The sequence below is a fragment of the Epinephelus lanceolatus genome, chromosome 23, assembly GCF_041903045.1.
Source record: "Epinephelus lanceolatus isolate andai-2023 chromosome 23, ASM4190304v1, whole genome shotgun sequence".
Lineage (NCBI taxonomy): Eukaryota > Metazoa > Chordata > Actinopteri > Perciformes > Serranidae > Epinephelus > Epinephelus lanceolatus.
Genome location: NC_135756.1, coordinates 28986011 through 29010650, shown reverse-complemented (window position 1 = coordinate 29010650; position 24640 = coordinate 28986011). Strand labels below are relative to the sequence as shown.

General features: G+C 41.9%; 1 protein-coding gene across 1 annotated transcript in view; it reads left to right on the top strand.

Moving 5' to 3' along the window:
* Positions 1–24640, top strand: part of zdhhc17 (zDHHC palmitoyltransferase 17) — a 37832-nt gene extending 13192 nt beyond the window's left edge. The window contains exons 4-17 of the mRNA XM_078165433.1: positions 92–169; positions 2089–2233; positions 2597–2661; positions 3542–3704; positions 3860–3985; positions 6287–6429; positions 7408–7510; positions 15803–15925; positions 16787–16849; positions 16946–17039; positions 18692–18775; positions 18872–19029; positions 19199–19293; positions 21634–24640. Of these exons, the coding sequence (XP_078021559.1) occupies positions 92–169; positions 2089–2233; positions 2597–2661; positions 3542–3704; positions 3860–3985; positions 6287–6429; positions 7408–7510; positions 15803–15925; positions 16787–16849; positions 16946–17039; positions 18692–18775; positions 18872–19029; positions 19199–19293; positions 21634–21772 (1579 nt within the window). The 3' untranslated portion in view covers positions 21773–24640. The remainder of the gene's footprint in view (positions 1–91; positions 170–2088; positions 2234–2596; positions 2662–3541; positions 3705–3859; positions 3986–6286; positions 6430–7407; positions 7511–15802; positions 15926–16786; positions 16850–16945; positions 17040–18691; positions 18776–18871; positions 19030–19198; positions 19294–21633) is intronic.

Sequence of the window (24640 nt, the reverse complement as noted above, 5' to 3'; positions counted from 1 at the left end):
CAGCCAACACCTATAGATTAGATTATCAAAACGAGATTCATCTGTGAATGCAGCATAAATTTTCACCTGATGATTGTGTTTGTTCATGCAGGTACTACATATCAAAGGGAGCCATAGTGGACCAGCTGGGAGGAGACCTCAACTCCACACCTCTGCACTGGGCCACCAGGTAACACCCACTCACCACAGATAACATATCTGCCATTGTAACTGTAAGTTACAATAGCAAGCAACTGAATGAATGATGAGGTTATAAACCACTGACAAAGTCAGCTGTGCCAAAATCCAAGGCTGCCTTGCCTGAACAGATCAGGCCAGCTTCGTCTAATCACTCCTACAAACACACATTAATTAACTTATTCTTAGACTGCTCACCATTATCTTCTCCTTTATTGCTATTTTAATATTCACTGCTCATCGACACTGCTGGTTTACGACTAGAAGCTCCATCGCAACTTGTAATGATCACTCAGTCACAGTGTAACTGGTGAGAAGGGACAGGTCATATGAGATCCATCCTCCTCTCCCGAGCAGACGGGGGCATGAAGCTCTCTCGGTCTGAATTATTGATAGATTTGACAATAGGCATCCACCCCATCGCCGATACACGGATACTCAGGAGTCCTGTGTCTCCCTTCACCTCCCCCCACCTCGCCTCCACCTGCCAGTGACCTTTAAAAACCCCCCAGCCTCCTCGGTCTGACTGTGTGACCTCAGCCGTTTAGACACATGCTGGAGCTAAGTGCTGGGTGTCACAGGCTTTGTCTGCCCTCATTTACATACAGCATATGGGTGTCATGTTTTTGTGAAGTGAAAGTGATAGTACACAGTCCTAAAATTAAAACAGTGCATTTTATGTAATTTTTACCACTTCCTTTCAAATCTTTATCATCCTATGTGGGGAGGTTTACATTGCAGACAGGGTTAGTGATAAAAATACATTTTAGAAATGCAATAAAGCATGCAGCTTATCACCCACTGCAACACAGAGACAAACCTCAAACAATAAGAGCAGACAGGGAGCCAGTTTCTCAATATTGTGCCAGCATATGAGGCTACATCATTTCATGTGCAAATAAAGCTGTTTAATAGCAGTGGGAGGACATGAGACCCTGATCTTTGGACTCGAATTTGAGCTGAGTCATCCACTCACTGTCTAAGTGGGTGATCAAGTGAGAATGGCTTTGGCCTTCTTCACCCCAAACCTCTGAAAGACTGGAGTTATTTGTTTCCTACATATTACTGGCTGTTTTCACCAAACATCAAACCCGTCTGCAGTATAAAGGCAGAATAGAACAGAACAGAAAGCCTTTATTGTCATTGCACATTACAACGAAATTTGCTGTGCACCTCCTAAAACGGTACATTAAAGGAACACCACCCCTCAAGTTAGCATTTGCATGGCAGTTATTTACCCTGAGTTGTGTTGAATTCGTGATGAGAACTTTGTTTTTCTCATATGCCTCCACAGTGAACGAAGAATCCAAAAAAGGAGAACATTCTTGATGAATCTATCAAAACATTTACAAATGTTACAAAATCTCAAACAACTAAGTGAAACTTATCGATGCTCTCTTCAAAGCCAGACTCCATTGACAAAAAACGTAATTATACCTGGCTGATGACAGGAGTTGCTGGTCTACCACTGCCTTGATCAGTTACTAAGTAAGTTAGTTAGTAAAGTCCAAACTAACCCTTCAAAACACCAACATGTTTGGCAAGTACTGAGCATACGACTGTAAATAAGAGTTTGATGATGCTGCACAAGTTGTGTAAGAGTTTGTAAACAGATGTTTTGATATAGCTTTGCTGTTGTTAAACATGGCCCCTTATGACTTTAATTCTTTGAAAATGTTCTGTTTTTGGATTCTTCGTTCTCCATGAAGCATGCAAGAAGGTTTTCTTTGCGAATTCAACATAACACGGGGCGAGTAATTTATATACAGATGATCATTTGGGGGCGTTCACTAAAGCTCAGAAGAGCACATCACTGCTCATTCTTCCAGTCTGTGAGGTTAGCAGTGAGGAATGAGATGTCAGAATAAGACGATGTGTGAAATCTCTATCTCTGTGTCCATCTTCTCCCAGACAAGGCCATCTATCCATGGTGGTGCAGCTCATGAAATATGGAGCGGATCCGTCTTTGATCGATGGCGAGGGCTGCAGTTGCGTTCATCTGGCCGCCCAGTTTGGCCACACCTCCATCGTGGCCTACCTAATCGCTAAAGGACAGGTAGGAGACACCAACGCTGCAGGTTATTGGTCAGGAAGAAAACATAATCTGAAATGGCAGAAAATGTGCTTGTGTGACAGGAGATCTTTAGTATGATTACTATAATCCACCTGGATATATGTTTTTAAAAACGCCAGAGGTAATTAAAAATAGGAAATTGTCAGCCTTCATGTTTATATCTTTTTTTCCTGTTTGTGCCTGTGTCATTTGGGTTTTGTCAGCCTCCTGGGGACAAGTGTTTGTTTTAGGAAGCATTTTGTACCAGCGCTGTCCATTAGGGGGAGCCCTATTGCTTCTCTTTTCCACCTCTCACTTCTCCCTCAGCTCCTTCAGTTCTTTAATTGCACCCTTGCTCTTTATCAGGATGTGGACATGATGGATCAGAACGGCATGACTCCTCTGATGTGGGCGGCTTACAGGACACACAGGTGTGTGGGTTTATAACTTGTGTGAGCGTACGCGTGCCCCACAGTTGCTATTACAGCTTGGTCTGCCTTGACAAAGAATCTTAATGACACGGTAGACAACTGTTGAATGAAATTTCAACCTCAAATCAAGAAAGTAATGCCAGGAAAAAGCATGAAGTACTGACAGTGACATGTACAAGCTCGAGCTTGTTCCTGCTGACTGCAGCAGCACACAGAACTTTGTCATTCATCAGACAGACTGCAAACACAAGGGAACAAGCCCCAGCTTTATCTGAAGAGTCCCTGATAAGCATATTTTCTGGGTGATAATTTCCATTTAAAGTTTATTAATTCAACTTGATCTCTGAGGTGGAATTACAAAATTAGCAGCAAAGAGGGAGGTGAAGCTTGACAATGAAAGGGATAGTGATTAAGTAGTTATATTAATAATAAGAAAGAAATTAAATCAGAAATACAAATTGTAATGGATCATTCTCTAATGACGATCGCTTCCTTGCAGTTAAATGTGTTGCTGTCAATCAGATGAGTTTTTTTTAAATGTGAGGATTTGATGTCAGCTTTGGCTGTGAGAAATTTAACAGCCATTTTGGATTATTTATGACATTTTATAGACCAAACGATTAATCGAGACAATAACTGAACGATCAGATAATCAGTAATGAAAGTATTTGTTAGTTGCTCCCATAAAACCAATGGTGTTTGGTTATAGAATGTTAAATATGAGCCAGATTCAAATTCTTAGGTTACCTTTTCCAACTGTCCTTTCTGTTAATCACCTTCTTGTTGTCTTTGTCTTCCTCCTTGTGACGAACCTGTTTGTCAAATTGGTTTTAAACTGGTTTGCCTGAGCTTGATTTGATTTTCTTCCTCTGTGCGACAGCGTGGATCCCACCCGGCTGCTACTGACCTTCAACGTGTCTGTCAACCTGGGCGACAAATATCACAAGAACACAGCGCTGCACTGGGCCGTGCTGGCCGGCAACACCACTGTCATCAGCCTGCTGCTGGATGCCAATGCTAACGTCGACGCACAGAACATCAAGGTGACGCCTGCCTCATGACTCGATCTGCCATTTTTGTATCTGATAATAGTGACTCTTATGTCACGAAATGAGACTGTTGCTTAGAATGACGGAAATGTAGCCAGAGTTTTTTGTGGTGGTAGATGTGTACAGACTGGTCTTGTGTTGATTTTTAGGGTGAAACACCGCTAGATCTTGCCAAGCAAAGGAAGAACGTTTGGATGATCAATCACTTACAGGAAGCACGGCAGGCCAAAGGCTACGACAGCCCATCCTACCTGAAGAGACTGAAGATGGACAAGGTACACACACACACACACACACACACACACAAACATGTTCAAATACATTACATCATACATCAAAAGAGAAAGTCAGGCGGGCATCAATCAATGTGAATTATGTGCTACTGCTAAAATTTCAGAATCTTTTTTAATGGAATCACCTGTAATAAATGCAATAAACACACACGCACACACACACACCTTTGTGGCTTCCTGTTTGACTGTCCCAGTTCAAATAGATACATGTTCAGACCAGTCTGTCCACGCTGAACTCTTGCTCTGCTGCAGTGTCACAGCATGTCTGGGGATGTGATTACGTTTCAGTCCAGACATTTATTAGTTTTCAAGTTCCCGATCAGACAGTCTGACAGGAAGCGGATGACTCTTAAAATGACCTGTTATGTTTAACCTTACAACTTCTGCAAAATACACAAACGACATGACTTTTATTGCATCCAGTGTGACAGCAGTGGGTAGTAACTGATACTTATCCTGATAAATAACCTCTTCTACTCGAGCTTTGAACTTGATTGAACTTTTTGTAGAAATCAAAGAAAGGATGTGGACCTTCAGATATTTACTTGGTCACAGCAAACTAACGTATCAGCCACAGCCAGAACATGGTTCATCAATGCACATTCATCTGTGTTTGTTTCTATGTCAGAATGTTTTAGAATGTTTTGAAGACAGTGCATGCTACTTCAAACTCTAACCTTGAATGTGGTGTTGTCTCTCCCCTTGTCTGCTGGGATATTATAAGTTAATTAAGGTAAATATTAGGACTAGACAGTAGGTCTTTATACAAAAAGACAACTAGAATCAAGACTCAGAGGTTTGCCTCACCTTTAGTCCAGATCCCTAGTGTGAGTAGAGCTTCACAGGTCGTTTGTAGATTCGTAGAATGCATTTAACTTCCTTGGATTACTTTCCTCGTTGTCTCACCAAGTCAAAGTGTTAAATTAAAAATGGCTTTAAAATGCTTTATTTGTATGAACTACAAAATCTGATTTCATTATGCCAGGGTTTGGACACGTTCTTTATACCCAGGCATTTTGACTTTATCAAACAGTTGCATCTAAAAGTCTGAGACCACTAGCCAAGATACTTTTATTTTTGCATTTGTTTCGAATGTAGAAATGTTTTTTTCCTTACATTAATGAGCCAGGGTGGATGTCGGGTGAATGTAGAGGAAGGTCCATGAACTTCTTTTGTCTTCATGGTAAATGGAACAGACTTGCATTACTATAGTGCCTGCTGACCACGCAAAGCACTTGAACACGACATGTTACATTCACCCATTTCCACATTCACACACTGGTGGACAAGGCTACCATCCTAGGTGCCACCTGCTACTCAGTAACCATTCATAAACACTCAAACACCTAATGGGTGTGTGACACCCAATGTTGGGTTCAGAATCTTGCCCAAGGATACATGGAGGAACCAGGGATCTAGATAACAATCATTCGATTAATTAATGCTATTGTGGCTCTACCTCCTGAACCCCAGCCAGTCAAGTAGTTCTTGCAAAGTGTTTCAGAGTTCCATGCACTGCCCTCTAGAAACCTTAAGTCTAGCCATGATTTGACGCAGAGAAAGCTTGTATTTGTCTTCTGTCACTTTCACTTAGTTCTGATGCTACGTTTCCCACTATCATAATGCTACTTGTGTTTTTAAATGTTTCTGAATCCTTACATTTTCTGATTATCTCCAGGTTTATGTAAAAATATTATTGATCTTCAATGTGGTCTCAGACCTTCAGACCCCATTGTATATCATGCCTGCTTTCTTTTGCAGTTTCTATTGTAATAAAGAACACACAAGCTAAAGGTGCTTGTTTTTTAATTAACTTTTAAATCATTAGATCTTTAGCTGTGATTTCTAACATAACTCTTCTGAAATTCAAAACAAACTGCTGCGCTCTTGCTTCAAATAGAAACTATTGGAAATGTGTATCTGTAGGTAGATGTTTATGGGCATGATTCATTACCCTGACTGATTTGAATTATAATACATATTTTTACTCTTACAACAGATTTGAAAACCTTTCATAGCTATAAAATGTGAACTAGGACTCCCTCCTTCTTGCTAAACTCTCGTCTGTGTTTTCCATTTTTGTCTTTCTGCCTTGTTTCATCTCTTGTCCAACTTACATCTGTTTCTTTCTCTGTCTCCTCTTCAACTTTTTCGCCACTAATCTGCCTTCTCTCCATGCCCTCTCTTTCACCGCTTCTATTACATCTTCTCTCCTCCTTTATGTCCTATCTTCCTGATTTTTCCTGTCTCCTCACCTGTCTCCTTCCTCTCCTCCTCCTGCAGGAGTTCAGGCAGAAGGTGATGCTAGGAACACCCTTCCTGGTCATCTGGCTAGTTGGTTTCATCGCTGACCTAGACATTGACTCCTGGCTGATCAAAGGCCTCATGTACGCCGGCGTCTGGGTCACCGTGCAGTTCCTCTCCAAGTATGTCTCAGTTACATAAAAGACACTTTTTTTGCCTTTGATTCTCTTAATACGTAAGTTAGTTATGTTCATTAAAGCTAGTTTGGACAGATTTAGCTTTCATCGCTAACTTTTTATTACCCTGAGTTAGTGTTGTCGTGTTTTTAGCCAACTTTGGATTTTGCATTTTGAGATAATGATCTTTCAAAATTAAATCTGCATTACTTCTTACACCATTGAATACACACAGTCTCAGTGGCACCACCACATAAACTGTCCTTGCACATATTCTCGCGTGCAAACACACATACAATTTCCAACATTCCACACCATGCAGAGACAAATACTCACTCAAGCCCCATTAGCGCTGCCATCTGGTCCTGCTGTTCTAGTTTGTTGTGCCGTTCACTACTGTTAGCTCTCTGACTACAATAACACACACTGCCCAATGTGTTAGCGTCATGTTCACTGACATTCTTGGAATACTCAGTTGGCGACAAAACAATCATAATTATTGAGTCCTGGCAAGTCTAACTGTAGTGTGTCATCAGGTCATGGTTTGGTTTATTTTTACTGCTGTCTCAAAGTTTTAGGTTTCCATCAGTGCATATGTGCTACAGTGAGCAGTTTCACATCTGCAGGAAGAGTGTCTTGATGTATTGAACACATAAGTTATGAGCAGAGCAGTGTCTGTAGTGGGAATGATGCATGTCAAAGGACAATTCTGACCACCGCTACAGAAAGAAGCCACAAGTTTTTGTACAGTTAGTCTTATTGCCAGGCTGTGTCAAGTATGACGGGGTCATGGTGAAGCAGATATTTTTAGTACTGTGAGCACTGTTTGATTGACAGGAAGTGCAATGCAGAAATGAGACAATGGCAAATTTTATTAAGAAAACAAAAAAGACTCAGGACTTTGTAGATAACTATCTTTAAAAACACTGCTGATACCCCCTCCTACTCCCTCCTCCCGTCCCTCCTACTCTTCTCTCTCCGCAGGGCTTTCTTCGACCACTCCATGCACAGCGCTCTCCCTCTGGGAATCTATCTGGCCACCAAGTTCTGGATGTACGCCACCTGGTTCTACTGGTTCTGGAACGATATCCTTTTCTGTCATCAGTTTTGACTTTGTTTTCTTAACAGAATAGTTTGACATTTTGGGAAATTCCTTTTTTTTGTTCTTGCAGAGTTAGATGGAAGAATGATTCATATCTGTGCGGAAAACATGACGATAAGCTTAGCTTAGCTTAGCATAAAGGCTAAGATAATCCAAAGTCAGACAGCTAGCCTGGCTCTGTCCAAATATAAGAAAATGATGTTTAAAGCTCACAAATTAACATGTTATATCCTGTTTGTTGAATCTGTATAAAAAATGGCAAGTTGTGTTTTTACAGGGAATGTGTTCAGCTGTTTCTTGCAGTTGCCAGGCAACCAGTGGATATTTCAGGAGGTCTGCATAAATAAGAGAAAACAAAATTGGGATGACCTCCCATCAGGCTTTGTTCTGGTAGTTGATCACACTCACATTTTGTTGAGAAAGGTTTTTTCAGTTCAAACCTTAAGTAATTATGTTCCTAATTGCCATGTTGGCAAATGCTACACTTCAGTCTGTGATGGATGAATCTTGTTAAGTCAAATCCTTTAGAGTTTTGGCATTTAGCTGATACTTGAGGAGTCTTGTTCAGAGGGACTTTCAGTGTTAGAGAAGTTTAGTGTTTTGGGCTGTTTCTGGGATCAAGCACCAACCTTTCAGATTTTAAATAATGGTCCCTTAATCCCAAGTAATGCTGAGGATTTCACTGAACAGTGACTGTGTCCGGTTCCCCTACATTTAATGCAACATTAGGCCATGAGTCGAGTCAAGTTATAGTTTAGTCCTCTGTAGCTCTTTTCAGTAGATGTGATAAGTGATATTTGAGCTCCTCTGTCCCCCTATTTTAGTCTCATTCATGCACTTGTGTGTGAAGCATACCAGAGCTTCAAGACCTGGCTCACACTGTCTGGAAAAAAGACGTCAATCCAAAGCCTTGCAGTTGTGTCACATGCCGGTTGAAATGGGCTATTTACACTTGGCTTGTTCACAGTTGCACAAGTCGTTCAACATAAGCCAAGAGCTTTTATAAATCTGTTAGGCCAGTTTCTGAATTTGGCAGTTATGAGTGATCTCCAAGCAGGGAGGATCTCAGTAAAATATGGACTTGTAAAACAGATTTTTATTGCTTTCTGCTGCCTGTGATGCGTTGTGGTGGAAGAGGAGAAAAATCCTTGTGTTAGCCGGCTGGAACATCAGTGAGATGAAGTTGCAGGAGAAGCAGGAAAGGAGGAGGGTTAATGTAAAGAGCAGAAGGGGTTGATGGAAATTATGTTAAACAAATGCAGGCATGATGTGCCACGAGCCCTAAGGTCCCATTATGATGGATGTTTAAGTAAGACTGTAGATTGTGTCTCAGTGAACATGCAACTTAGTTTCCAGTCTCTGTTGCTGCGTTGGAATTGCGAAAAGGGAGTTTGGTGTGTAACAGCTGCTGGGTGAAGCCCAGCAGAGTGACTCCAAAGGGTTTCTGTTGACCTCAGCGCTGCTGCTTTCACAATTTTTGTTCATAGACGAATTGCCTTGCTTTATGGAAGCTCCTAATTGCCGTAGGTGAGAGGGGAGTTCTCGTTTGTGGAAGGTATTTAATTTTATGCCTCGCTGCTCCGCTAATGGGAAGGGAGCATAAGATGTCTTTGACCTAAGCTTATTAAAAGAGAAAACTGTGCTCTGAGGTCTTTCCAGTTATTAAAAGTAGTACTACAGATGTGTTTTAAGCATGTTTTTCATGGGTGTATGGTGTGTCAACTGGACATAAAATTGATGGAAGGAACTGCAATGACACCCGTGCTCTTGACCTGCTCCCTTAGCCGGGTTTTCACATATGCTTTCATCTTCAAAGAGCAGTGGCGAGGTGACGTTACATCCTGTAATCTGGTAAATGTTTGTTCGTACATGGATGAAAAGTTGCCCCTTTGACTACAAGCAGGTTCTTTCTTGTTTGAAGACGTTTCCTTGTGAAAAAACGACTCCTTTCAGGTTTTCTCTTTCGCCCTCCGGCTATCGAGGCTGTCATTATGCCTGTGTGTCTGCCATGAATCTCTCTCCAGTCATGGTGTTGTTTGCCTGCCTTTCATTTGACAGACATGCTGTGTCATGTTCCCTACAGCTCGGGGAGTTTAGCCTTTCTCCTGCGGCATTGCAGACATCAGTATCAGTGGCAAACTGTGGACACTCTCTCATTCAGGTAGACAGTTATTGCATACAAATACTTTTTCTTATCGCATTTATTTATGCAAATCAAGGGATATGCAAATCAGGAGCTCTGCCTGTTTTAACTAGAGGTTAACTATAAATTCAAAGCTAATGTATGAGACTGTTGACACTGCTACCAACAAGCAGAACAAGCTGATGGCCACCACAGTTGAGGTTGAGTTAGGGTCAAAATAAATACGTTTGTAAAACACGTCATCTGAACAGGTCTGAAGGAAAACGGGTTTATAGTTGTGTCAGACCATCACAATTGAAGGCAGGGTGAAAAGCCAGCCACAGAGAGAGAGCAGACTCAATGATTGCAGATGAATGTGCATAAATATGAAGTAAAGACTACCTTAACCACTGCGCACATCGGTTTTCTGTATCTATCTCGAGCAGCCATGACTGTTTCTTGTTGTCTGAGTAGACTACACAATGTAGCGCCAGAGGAACACCAAGTGTCACTGCTGCATCTTGTCGGCTTGTTTCTGGCAGTTTGTCATAAGCTTAGAGGAGACTTTATTTTTCGTTGAGAGTAAATTACTTTCATTTTCTCGTCGTGATTTCGATGCACACTGTTAGCGGACGAAGTGATTACTATCGGCAAATTATTTAAATAGAATTTGTATAGTAACGATTCTGTCTGAAGATGTTTGATCCATCTAAGCAGTTGATCACCGTAACTTGGATTACTATAAGTGCTTTTTTCCCTCTGGAAATTCATTTAAAGCAGAACTATATGAATTCTCAAAATTCATACGTTATTCCAAAGGTCAGTCTTCGAAAGCATGAACAACTGTCTCCCAAACCCTAAAACTAGAGTGCTGAAACTAAAATTTGTGATGTCATATGGGTATAAAGTCTGGAGCCGCTCCATAGACAATGAGTTATAGAAGATGTTATAGATGACACTGAGAGCACCCAAGGGAATGTTATGAGTATATGAATACATTTTCTGTTTCATAACTGTGAACACAACAATAGGGAAAGATCATTTGGGTATGAAAAAGAAAACTACCATTCATTGTCGATGGAGCAGCCCCAGACTTTATACCTGATGACATCTAAGTGTAAGACTTCTCTGGTTTCTGGCTTTAAGAAAGAGTAGCTCAGAATATTCGTGGGTCAGATTGTTGGTTTTGGAAAGTTACAAAACTTGTGGGACACAGTTCCCTTGACTCTGACATCAGAGGGCTGTGAGGGAAGGGGTTTTCTGAAGCTGTTTGACCATCCAATAAACCCCTGGTTTGAACCATAATGATGCCTCTAAGCCTTTAAGGCTGCATTCACACCTAATCAGGCATTGCGGCGAAAATGCCAGTTAAATGTGGGTAGCGTGTCAAAGCTGCAATGGTGGGGGCTTCAAGGGATGCCCAAAAAAAAAGGAATTACTGTGGCGTTGGGTGAGAAGTTGAAGCAAAATCAGCTTCAGTCTGTCAGGTGAGGCTTCAGTTTACTCTTTGTGACCCTTTAGAGGACTGAGGCCCAGCATGGGTTGCTGGTTGAGTTCCCCATTTTGTACGAGCTTGCAGTTTTACATCTGTTGAACTTGGATTTGAGGATGAAAGTATAAACCTTTAATGTAGGTCACGGGCTAAAGGATTCCAACATCTGGTTTAAAGCATCCTGGCCTGATTATCTGATCAGATCTGAGAGGAGACATTTCATGATTGTTGTTCTGATTTCATTGTTCCACATTTCTCACCACGTCTCTGTCGGACGGTGTTGTTACACGGCCCAGTATCTTGCACACCTTTGTTCCTCCTTCCAGGTCGAAACTTTTTATCCACCGGTTCTGACCCACTTTTCTGCCATTGTGAGCTCATTATCCTCCTCAGGCCTGTGGTTGAAATCAGATCAAATGACACGGGTGGAGCTGTGTGATGGTACTTTTTTGTCTTCCCCAGACTCGGATCATATTTTCCTCTGTAGGCGTTGTTCATAAATGCATTTCCAGCAGGTGAATGTCTTAAAATAACAGAGTGAACGATGCCCTGGACTTTATACTGTACTGCACGCATTCATTTCTCTATCGTACTGTATGTCTGCATGTCATTTCAAGTCTGACATGCCACACTGATAAATCTGTGACCCTCTTGCTCTGCCTTTGCTGTCAGCTGTTGTCAGATACACCTCACCACTCAGCCTTTCAAAAGATTAATGGGTGCTAACAGAAGGTGATGACCATGTCTCCCCGAGGAAGCATCAAAACCCATTTATCTGAGGAGCTTCATTGATCACTGGCACAATCTCTGCATCTGAACTGGGCCTTAAGTTAGTGGACCAGTGAGGAGTGTTTTACTTATTAGGCCATTCAGTAGGGGATAATGTCAACAGCCAGTCCTTTATGGAGATACTTATGAAGATCAATGGCTTCATGTGGCCTGTCAGGGCTTGTAGAGGCCTCTTTCACTCCGTCAGCGCTAGGAAAGTGCTTATTAATGAAGTCATAACTGTGCCAGAGGGATGACCACAACTGCTATCGGCTCTTCCTCACCAACAAGGTTGCTGTTGGGGCTTGTTGTTTCTATGCTTATGGTGTGGCCCTCGTGGCTATGAGTAACTACGTTCCCAAAAGACCTTTAGGGGCACAAACCCTTGTTAATGCTTCAGAGGATTTTAGTATCATCTTTTTGTGGCTGGTGTTCACATCAAGTGTGTTGTGTCATTATGGATCTGAGAGTTTAGTTCGAATAAAAGGTTGAAGTATCAACTGAAATAAAATGAGATGTTACACCTCATCCCTACAAGTCGGTCAAAGAAAAGAAACTCTTCTCTCTAAGTGGGGTCCGGGCACCCCCATATTGATCAGATCAGAAGTCCTTGAATTTAATGTTTCAGAAGTTGTGGAAACCCTGGATCGAGGACCTTTGATGAAGAGGATGATCCAGTTTGGGTTGAGACGATAGAATAAAAAGGTTTTGATGGATCAGTAGGAGTAGTTCCCTCTGGAAATTCATTTAAAGCAGAACTATATGAATTCTCAAAATTCATACGTTATTCCAAAGGTCCAAACTAGAGTGCTGAAACTAAAATTTGTGATGTCATATGGGTATAAAGTCTGGAGCCGCTCCATAGACAATGAGTTATAGAAGATGTTATAGATGACACTGAGAGCACCCAAGGGAATGTTATGAGTATATGAATACATTTTCTGTTTCATAACTGTGAACACAACAATAGGGAAAGATCATTTGGGTATGAAAAAGAAAACTACCATTCATTGTCGATGGAGCAGCCCCAGACTTTATACCTGATGACATCTAAGTGTAAGACTTCTCTGCTTTCTGGCTTTAAGAAAGAGTAGCTCAGAATGTTTGTGGGTCGGATTGTTGGTTTTGGAAAGTTACAAAACTTGTGGGACACAGTTCCCTTGACTCTGACATCAGAGGGCTGTGAGGGAAGGGGTTTTCTGAAGCTGTTTGACCATCCAATAAACCGAACTGAAATAAAATGAGATGTTAAACCTCATCCCTACAAGTCGGTCAAAGAAAAGAAACTCTTCTCTCTAAGTGGGGTCCGGGCACCCCCATATTGATCAGATCAGAAGTCCTTGAATTTAATGTTTCAGAGGTTGTGGAAACCCTGGATCGAGGACCTTTGATGAAGAGGATGATCCAGTTTGGGTTGAGACGATAGAATAAAAAGGTTTTGATGGATCAGTAGGAGTAGTTGTCATTTAGGTTTGGATGTCCAGCAAATGCCTGAGACAGGACTGCTTCTCAGTCACACTAGTGGCATGGCTCTAGGGATGGCAGTGTTTGTCACTCGGTCATCAGTCACTTTGGTCCAGACTGAAATATCACCAACTATTGTCATTATCACCAATTGTAACATTTTGTATGGACAGTTGTGTTTCCCTAACTAACTTCATCGCTTTTTCTCTTGCACCATCATCAGGTCTAAGCTCCAACCACTGCTGTGCCGAAGTACAGCCTCAGAGCCTCTATAGCATGGTGGTAGACTCTCTGAATACACTTGGTAGACGATTCTTCACATTGTGAGAACCTGTGAGATTCAGCTAGCTCTCATATATATTTTTGGCATGTATTAAACTTATAATAGCAGTCATGCAGGTGTTTCATTTTAAGCTTAGTAAGTCTGCTATAAGTGGAAGCTATGTGGTCTGCCAGCTGCCACATGAATCTTTTCTTGAAAGAGTAAGAAGATGCAAAAGACACGTGAAACTATACTGTATCCACGAAGAGGTTGCATAGCCACCTCTGTGCAGCCATTTACCCAAAAAATGGTATTTTAAAGTGGCCACTGTAACGTATGTTAAGCATGCTTCCTATTGAAACTCTTGCAGTTTACTTATTTTCACGTTATGCCACAGTTGAAACAGAATATTCCTCATCTGTGTTGTTGTTTCAGAGTTTGATCCACAGTGATGATTATATCATAGTTGTTTTGCCAAATTGCATTTTACTCCAATAGTTTCAGTCACACATATAGCACGTGTCACATTTCAGTCTGGGCCTCTCTGTGTCACTTGGCTGTATTCCTGTGGGATTCAGCTGACTCATGCACACCTGCATGACTGACTCTGCTACTAATCAGTTACAGTCTTCACTTTCTCCACCCACAGATGTCACAGAATACACTCCTATCTCTCCATAGTTGGGCAAAAGACTGTAGAACCTGCAGCTTATTTGTTTATGTGGTTAGGAATGGTGTGATGAAATAGAATTACATACCTACACTATCAGCCTCATCATGTGAGCATGCGCTGTCTTTTACCAACCTAACATTTACACACTGACTGTAATACACTGTCACATAATAATAAAATAATAAATAAATAAAAATAAATAATAATAATAATAAATAATAGAAATGTTACATACATAAACAGAGTTTCCTCTGTGAGAGCAGGACTGCATCATGGTCTACATTGTATGTGTTCAATGAATGGAAGTCATGATGAGCTGTGGTGACAGACAGAGATGATCTCTCCCTGACTGGGTGAGTCGACATGAGCTGCTCTTTGCGTCACAGTCTGCCTGCTAGTCACGTTACTGTGAAGTAATGATCTGACTCAGATTGACGTCTGAAATGGTTTTACTGACATTTGTTTAGAAGTGTGTCTGGAACAATGTGACAGGCCAAGTGTTTGTCCTGCACAATATTGAAGTAGAGGCCAGTGCAAACATACTTTTTGTCTTTCTTATGTCATTTGGAGTTGTCATCGACTGGGTATTTATGATTAAATGTTCACAATAAAGCAGGTTAGCTGCTTATATCAATGAGGAACTGCTTTGGTAAACTAGATAAGGACCTTTGAGAGTGATTTATTTTTAAATGACATAACATACTTGTTATCGGACAGATCCAGGCTAAGTCTCTATGTTAAAGCGGGGGTTTTCAGAGTCTGCTTTGGGGGCTGTAAACAGGAAGTATAATGTTGCCATGGAGTCAGTTAGCTGTGGGCTACAAGTTGAGCCTTGTTCTTTTTTTATGCCACTGCACCGGCAGGGTAGTCCATCCATCCGTCCCATTCTCATGAATAAAAATTTCTCAAGAATGCCATGAGAGATTTTCTTTCAATTGAGCAAAAATGTGGTGGTCATTTTTTCCAAATTTGGCACAAATGGCTACTTGGACTCAAGGATGAACTGATTAGAATTTGGTGGACAAAGGTCAAGGTCACTGTGACTTTGAGTCCGTCTCATTCTCGTGATCATGATATGTCAAGAACACCTTGAAGGGAATTTCTTCAGATTTGGCACAAACGTCCACTTGGACTCAGCAATGAACTGATTACAATTAGGTGGTTAAGGGTCACATTGACCTTTCGTCCATCTCATTCTCGTGAACACAATATCTTAGAAAATTTCCTCAAATTTTGCAAAATTGTCCACTTGGACTCAAGAATGATCTGATTAGAATTTTGTGATTGAAGGACAAAGATCAAGGTCACTATGATCTCACCAAACATGGTTCCTAAGGTTCCTACTTGATGTCATCAGTCCTCTGGCAGTAGTACTGTGGTTAGAATGAACAGGATCTGATTGTGGTAAAAACCCAGCAGTTGTCTGTAAACCTGTCTTTACAAAAACTCTGCTGAGACGCTGTTTGTCCATCGTGTTCTTTAACCTCACTGCACATCTACCCTTTGCCACTGTTCATGTGCCCTTCCTGATAAACACCCTGGCTCTGTTCTACAACTTTGGCAAATCCTGGAAGTCTGACCCAGGAATTATCAAAGCGTCAGAGGAGCAGAAGAAAAAGGTAAAGTTACAGGAAAGAAACAATCAGCAGGATCATCGTTTAAAAGAAACGTTTTTTGTTTGTTTGTTTGTTTTTTTGTCATATTTCACTATACAAAGTGTTAATGTTGATGTAGTGAATACAGGCGTTCTGATCATTAGCTTTAATGTGAACTTTTTTCACACGTTGTACTCTGACAACATGTGTGATGTTCCTTCAGCTCTGAAATTTCCAGTTCACAGCAGAAAGCTGCTTTGAATTCATTGGAGAGATCAGGGCTGCTCAGCGGCTGATCCTCTGGCCTCTCTGTCTCTCTGTCCCTCATTATCACACTCTAATGGGGGACAACAGAGGCTGTGCTTTGTACCAGGCCCAGTGATTGATGAAAAGCTAAATTTACCCTGTATTGTTAGCACAGGACTCACCACTGGATCAAAGGCTTCAAAGCTTTCCTCTCCCCGCAGAGGATCCCTTCCTACCTCTTGTTTTCCTCTCATGTTTGTTTATTTGCACAGTGATGTAATGCTGTAAGAGCAGCCTGATTAAAAAAAACACATATGAGGAAAACAAATCTTATTTGTGCAGATTGGATAAAAACCAAACCACTAATGAAAAGTATTTTGCCTTAAAATCACAATAATCCAAAGACTGAATGAAACTGTAAATCACAGTTAGCTTTTGTTCCCCATGAATCAGCTGAGCTTCCAGTGTAATCGTTCAGCTGGAAATCCCAGCCTCAGCTATCAGTAGGTCTTTTGTTACGTTGCCAAATAGACCTTGGCGAGATGAATTTCTCAGTTGTTCATTCATTTTTCTGTCATGTCTCTGTCTGCTTTTTTTTTCGTTTAAATCCTGCTTTTGTTTCTTGTTTCCTTCCTCCAGACAATTGTGGAGCTGGCAGAGACAGGCAGCCTGGATCTGAGCATATTCTGCAGTACCTGCTTGGTAAATTCTGACTTACAATGTGACATATATATACAGAGGAAAACAATACCAATAATAAAACCACTTTTGACTGCTTGTCTGACTCTTTCCTTCCAGATACGGAAGCCCATCAGGTCCAAACACTGCGCCGTGTGCAACCGCTGCATCGCCAAGTTCGACCACCACTGTCCCTGGGTGGGGAACTGTGTCGGTATGTCAGCAACACAGCAAATTTACAAAGATGTCAACAACACATGCACTTACAAACAAATGGCTCCTCGTAATTTTCTTCCCCTGACTGAGGGTTGTGGCTTTTTATTGTGTTTTATCAGCTCCAAATTCCACTTTATGAAGCAACACGTGTTCTGACTGAGGGTTCTGCTCTTAACTCATTCTGGCTTTGGTAAACAACAGAAAAAACATGTTGGAGAAATTATAGACATGCATAAATGCTGATAATAATAGGCTCGCCGAAGCACAGAAACGGCACGTTAGCAGATTTAAGATTAGTATTTATAAGACTCAGTGTTTGTGTTGCACGAGTAAGACATCAGCTGCAAAACTCCGAGGCTGAAAAATTAAGCTAATGCAGAAAAAAATGCAGTTCATCCAATTACCACTAGAGGCTGGCTCCAGAAGCGAGTCAATTCCCATAGACCCACATGTTAAAATGTCCAACTTTACGGCTGAAATAAACATGTTTACAGCCTGGTGCAAAAAACAGTTTTGGTCTCTATAGCTAATACCCTCCTTCATAACAACTGATATAAGGAGTGATCTTTTAAAAAAGTCACCTGTTTACATTTTATTAAGGCCCAAATTTATGCATAATTAAGTGAGGGGCAGCTAGAGTGACAGGCTGTCCATCCCACGCTCCTCCACAGCTCCACCCTCTTGTCCAAATATGGTCACTTCTGGCTCCAAAAAAACAAGATGGCAACCGCCAAAATACCAAACTTGAGGCTTTGCAACAGGAGTTCACAAAGCAATGGGTGACTTCACGGTGGCTCACACCATTATTTTGTACAGTTTTTGGTTAGACCCACACTTGAAGGACTGTCTCTGGAGCTGCTCTCCTCAGTTCAACGTCTGCCCAGTTAGCACAAGCTAACACAGCAGCAGCTAACATGCAACACCAAGCCGTTAAACAGTCCCAACAAACTCACACCAATGCCGAAACGGATCGACTATGTTGGTAATACCATCAATAATCGTTAGCTAAAGTTAGCAAGTGAGTGTCCAGGATTGTGTCAGGCGGCGTCGGTGAAACAGACCAGAGACAGTGGGGGGGAGGAAGGAGTGCAGGGGTCTTGTAGCACAACCACTTTGAAGCCAGGTGGTCAGGAAGAAGCTTTAAATGTGTGGAAACTGTCTGAACCAACAGAAAGCCCCGCTTAATGACTATTGGGACTAGAGGCCTGGAAACAGATTTTAGATATATCATAAACACGGTTGTAAATGATGCAGTTATGGGTTCCTTTGTATCATCTGTCATCTCTTAGAGGAGGGGGGGGGGGGGGGGGGGGGGTTGCCAGAAAATGTATCACAGTTATTCATGTTCCCCTAAGGATGAATTGTAATCTCTCTGTGAAGTGCAGTCTCACAGAGCTGTTAGCACATCTGTCTTGTTTTTATTACGAGCCCAGTCTACAAACCTCCTCTTAGTGTGCACATAAATATTTTAGTAGAACTGAACTGCACTTAAAGAAAAAAGTTTTTGATATGTGTTCCTGTTATCTCTATCACTTCTGGACTTCTACAGCATTTCTCTCATCGTTCCTTCCGTTCCATTGGCAGAGGCAGCCAACTTAACAAACTAAGGTGATGTGAATGGGACATGACATGCTTGTTTCTCCTCCACAGGAAGTGGGAATCACCGCTACTTCATGGGTTATCTGTTCTTCCTGCTCTGCATGATCTGCTGGATGATGTACGGCTGCATTTCCTGTGAGTAGACAACCTCGTCTAAATTTCTTTTCCTCCTTTCACACCTCATTTGTTTTATTTCTCTGCTAACGCCTTCACTCTCTCTTCTCCCCTCAGACTGGAGGATCCACTGTGCCACCAGTTACGCCAAGGATGGTTTCTGGCTCTATCTGACCCAGATCGCCTCCTGCTCTCCCTGGATGTTCTGGATGTTCCTCAACAGCGTGTTCCACTTCATGTGGGTGGCCGTGCTCATCATGTGTCAGCTCTACCAGGTCTGGATTTACATTTGGTCCACCCATTTTGTAACGTAGGATTTACAATAGAGCTTTTGATTTGTAAGCATAGGTTCTTGTACCCTGAAGCTAAAATCTTTGAATTTCAGTAAATGTCTGTGTTACTGTATGAAAGGTCGGCTGACCTCTTTGCTTTTCCCTCTCTCAGATCGCGGCTCTGGGGATCACCACCAACGAGAGGATGAACGCTCGGAGATACAAGCACTTTAAAGTCACAGCCACATCCATCGAAAGTCCCTTCAAGTATGTGATCTTTTGTTAAGAAAGCTGAATCATCATTTCAGTGGGTTTAAGTAATAACATTAAAGGGCTGGTTCACCCCAAAGTAGGAACAAAAATATAAACCCTGTTTCCACCAAAAGTTCCCGGGGCATTTACTCCCAGGAAGTACTTTCTAAGAAACTAAAAGTTCCCTTAAGGGCATTGCTACCTGTGTTTCGACAGTGGACTAAAGACCTGTGAAGATTAGGCAAATTAGTCTGCTGATGTAAGACAAAACATGACGGTACAAGAGTGAGCAAACTCTGCAGCCTGCAGTTCTGTGTGCCCGCCTATCACATTGAAAACAAAGACACCTTAAGTTTTTTTCTCTCTGATGACAGTCAGGCTACTTATTGCTGCAAGTTGGATGTAAATTCAGGTCAGGAAAATGAAACAAAGAGCCTCTGTCTGTGTCACATAGTAAATCTTCAGAAAATAACCTTTCATTTTTCTCATTCGCTGGCTCTCTCTCAGCTCGCCTGCCAGATCCGTGCTCTCAGCTCATTTGCGTGATCTCTCTCTCTTTTACCCTTTTGTCTTTTTTAAGACGAGCCGGGAAGCTGACAGCAAAGCCCAACTAGGGTGTCTGCAGGTCCTTAAAAGTCTTAAAATGTCTTCAATTCAGTTTTATAATTATCAGGCTTCGAAAGTAAATAGTCTCCTATCTATCTATCTGTCTATCTATCTATCCATCTATCTATATACTACCTGTAATAACCTGCAACGATCTAATAAGAAAATGGATGATTTATCCAAAAATCACTCTTAAATGGAGTTGTATACCTGTAGACGTCCTGCTAACTAAACGTGTAGTGTTGTCAAACAAAGAGAAATAATCTCCGCTCATCCTAAAATGTGTCTAAATCGATAATCGAGTACTTTCTTGTTTATGAATGAAGCGGTACATGAGTTGAAGCAGCAGGGCTGTGTGTGTTTGACCAATCAGCGATGGCCATCCCCGCCTGCCCCACCCTGAAAGTTCCTGTACTGTCAGAAGAGGACTTTGAGAAAGGGGGGTAAAAGAACGTCCCCTGAACTTAATTTAGAGCCTGATCCATTTAGTCAAAATGCAGTGATTTTCTCACAACAGTCCTAAAGTTCCCACAGTCAAAAAGGGGTCATGTATTACCATGCAGGTGGTTTTGGTTTTGTTTGTCAGGGTTTTAAAATATCACAAGATTGTATCTCTTTTTGTAATGCAGCCTGCAGGAAAAGAAGTTTGCATTTATAAAGAATGCTCCAGGGATGATATTTTTCTGTAGGCCGACGCAGAGGTTCCCTCGTCAAAAAGCCTATGGGATTTTTCCATTGGATTTTTGGAGTATTGCAGAAAATTAGCTCCGTGGCAAACAAATGTTTATGATGCACGTTAACATGTTTTGTTCAGCAAGATAATCTGCGAAAATGAACGCCACTTTTATGGTTTTTGAAGCCTTAACGCAATCGGCAGTAGTGAAAAGCTAAGGAACTACACCACGGTAGCATGAGTTTAACTTCCCCACCACAACGAGGCATTAAAGCTAGCGTGATGACGTTCTGTAGTCACATTTAGCCACTTGTTAGCAACAGCCTTTTTAAGACACATCTCAGCTTCAAAGGTCACAAACAGGGTATTTACTCATGTATTTATGCTGTAGAACAAAACAAGAGTCTCTTGAGCTTATGCTAGCCACCTTATTTCATCCATCTAACCAAAAACCCATTGACTTTGAGACAAAGGAGCTGAGAATGTGAAAATGCTAACTCATTTCCAGGTTTCAGGACTCATTCCTGGGGCACTCTGTTAAGGAGAGGTCAAAGGGGAACTCCACAATCATCTCCTTCCAGCTGTTGGGTAGCGCTGCACATGTGTGAAAAGCCATTTATTTCTTCAGAGCGAGCTGTGTAAAATCTGCGAAATATCCTCAAGTGATGTCACTTGAGTCAGCTTCAGTTCGGTCCAAAGACTAAAAGTGTGAAAATGAAAACAATCTGGAGGTGTGGAGTTGGAAAGAAGTAAGCTTACTGGACCTCTGTAGCCTGCTGCTCATTCCCTGCTGCAGGCTAGCGGCTTGAAGCTACATTAGCTGCTACTAGCATAACACAGCAGAATCTCTGAATGAATTGTTGGTGGTTGAGTTGCGTTGTGGGTAATGTAGGTGCTAGGTTTTGACAAGGAAGAACATGTGGAATAAATAAGACAATAGGTGAAGTACCTTTTCAATGATCTGACATTTCTTAGAAACTATGTGGTTGTACACTTAAATTATATAACAGGGTGTTAATATGATCATTGACCCTGTTTCCTCACACTGACCCTCATGTCTCTGTGTCCCTCTGCAGTCATGGCTGCATCAGAAACCTCATAGATTTCTTCGAGATCCGCTGCTGCGGTCTGATCCGGCCCGTGGCGGTGGACTGGACCACGCAGTACACAATAGAATACGACCAGACGTCTGGCTCGGGCTACCAGCTGGTGTAGAGGAGAAAGAGGAGGATGAGGAGGAGGAAGAAGAGGGGGCGGAGCAGGGTGGAGTCGAGTGTCGCCCGGTGGAGTTTGGAAGCATCACCCTCCCCGTCCCCCTCCCCCGGCGTTCATATCGGAGCGATGCTGTTCTCGGGAGCGCTTGCTTTTTTTCGGACCATCTCTCCCTCACCGATCAAAAGACTTAGACAAAAAAAAAAATCAGCCAGGACTAGCATGCTGTTACGGGGCAACACCACACCTACACACACACCCCCACCCCCCACCCCCCCGCCCTCACCACCTTCACTACTATTACTACTACTACTATTCTACAACATCAGACTTCTTTACTGTACCTCCACTGCTATCCCACCCCTCCACCTCATCTCTTCTCCTGAGCCCTTTGGACGGTGCGTTGCTGCCAGGCACGAAACGGAGAGGAGAGAGGCTGATGGACGAGAGGAATTACAAAATAAAAGCTCTTCTGTTTGTACCGGAGACGTGACGCTGCGGAGACAGCAGCGCCGTGAAGTGGCAGTATCGCTCTTTACCCTCCCTACTTTATATCCTTATTTATGGTGTCCCTGTTGATGTGCCCTGTATGTATGTTGTTTTTTTTTTGTTTATTTGATTGGTTCAGGAACTGTTGTTCCTGTGTTAAATAACTGAGGTGGCCAGGAAAGCTGAAGGAACGTTTCTTTTTTTTAAAACCATGATTTGTTTCTAAGTGACAGAAATAAGGGAATGTGTTTTTAAGGTTTTTGATTTTGCACCGTGATGAATTAGCTGATGAGGATTTGCCAAGAACTTATCAGAGGAAAGGTGTGTCGCAGGTGGAGCCGCTGGAAGAGTCCCAACTTCTCACCTGCTGAAATAAAACTGCAAGATAAAATTTTCGGAGTTATCCAAGTGAAAGTTATAACCTAAAAAACAGTTGTTGTGCAGTATTAACGCGGGATTAAGTGCATGAATCATGACTCCTTCAGCAGCGACCACCGTAGACGCAACAGAAAATATCCTACAGACAATGTGATACAGGTATATTTATTTTAAAACTATTTATAGATAAAGTATGTTCTAGCGCCATCATTTTTACATGTCACATCATTTTAGCTGAGTAGGTTTTTATGAGAAAATATGAAACGAGTACCTGTAGCTGTTTTAACATGGAAGCCCGGGAACTTCACAGACTGTATAGACAGGTACAGCGAGCGTATTTATTAACAGCAGAGTATAAGAAACAGAACGCAGCAGATGGACGGACGAGTTTACAAGAAAGGTTCATTCCATGTGTTTTTCTCAGAAAGCTGTAAAGTCTTATTTGTTTTTGTTTTTTGTCTGCCTACAACATTGCACTGATCTTTTTTTTTTTTTTTTTTTCTTTAGTTATTTGTTGTTGTTTTTTTTGGCTGTTACTGAACACAAGGGCCCAGCGGCACCGCTCCACACCAACGCTTCCATTGTTTACAGAGAGGAGGAGGAGGAGGAGGGGCCCATCAGACATGGCTGGCTCCCATCACTTCCTGTCTGGACCCCCCGCAGTTAGCAGCAGCAGCAGGATGGACTGAAGTGTAAAGAATGTGCACCTGTACATAAACAGTATCTTTCTGTATTTTTTTTTCTTTTCGTCAGTGTTAGTCAAAGGTGCTCCTTGATTTCTTTCTTCTTCTTTCTTTTTTTTTTTTTTTTTTTAATTTTTGGGGAATTCTTCTGACCGAACAGACAGAAGGAAATCAAGTGACTATACTCCGAGTGTATGACTGTAGCTTTTCGTGATGTCCGACACTGCTGTCTATAGGCATTTTAATCCCTCAGTACCTTTCAATCCCCCCGCCAAGAAACTCCACTGCATGTACGATGCTTGGGACAGCTGGGCTCTCGCCGCCCCCGTTTTCCCCCGTAAACCGGACCCCATAGTCATCACCATGGTGACAGCCCAGCAAGCCACGTTGTCTGTATATAGTGAATGTTAAGTATTTGCAAGTACTTTTCTGCATTACGTTCATTTGTCTGTTTATTTTTTTGTTTGTTTTTTTTAGTTTGTTTCTCTCAAATCCAGTGTGTTTAGTGGACCTTTTCTTTCAGGTCGCCAGATTTCAAGTCGGGCCCTCCTGTGCAAGTGTGTAATATATTTGAATGTTCCATGCTTGTGGACTCTGTAGTCATCCTAAAGGTTTTTTTATGTCATATATCGCTGGGTTTGTTATACCACTGGATGTACAAATTGTAAAGCAAAGACACTAGAGAACTAAGGCAGACGCCAAATTTTTTTTTTGTTTTGTTTTCTAAAAGCTGAAATGTGATCATGCAATAGTTTTAATGATAGAGGGAGGTTATATTACATTAAGGACCTCCGGAAACTTTTGGGCCTCATGTTTGCATCATCAGAAGGGGACGGTTATGTCATCATTCCATGTTTCACTCGCCACATCTCGCTTAACCCACCACTGATGTCATTTCTGCCCCGCAAAGACGACACACAGCGGCTGCTCTTTGTGCTTTAAAAGGTTGTGACTTGATTTCATATCAGCACCAGTAACTAACCACTTCTGTTCTAATAATGCCTTTTAAGTGACAGGAGGTAAACGCGGGCGAGTGTTTTTTGTTTTTCTGGGGCAGCAGCTCATCCGGGACGTGAATTCAAAGCCGTTTCAGTCCTCACTAGTTCTTCCAGCAGCCTGAAAAGTCTCTGTTCTGTCTCCCCCCTCTCACCTCACCATGTGGGATAATAAAATAAAATTTAAAAAAAAAGTTAAAGCACATAATCATCTCCAGTGCCTCTCTGCCCACCTTCAGACATCACTGTAACTCCGCTTCAGATGTAAACATATGGGCATGGTTCAGTTTTAATGGCTTTAATAATAAAATACAGTCAAATGTGAA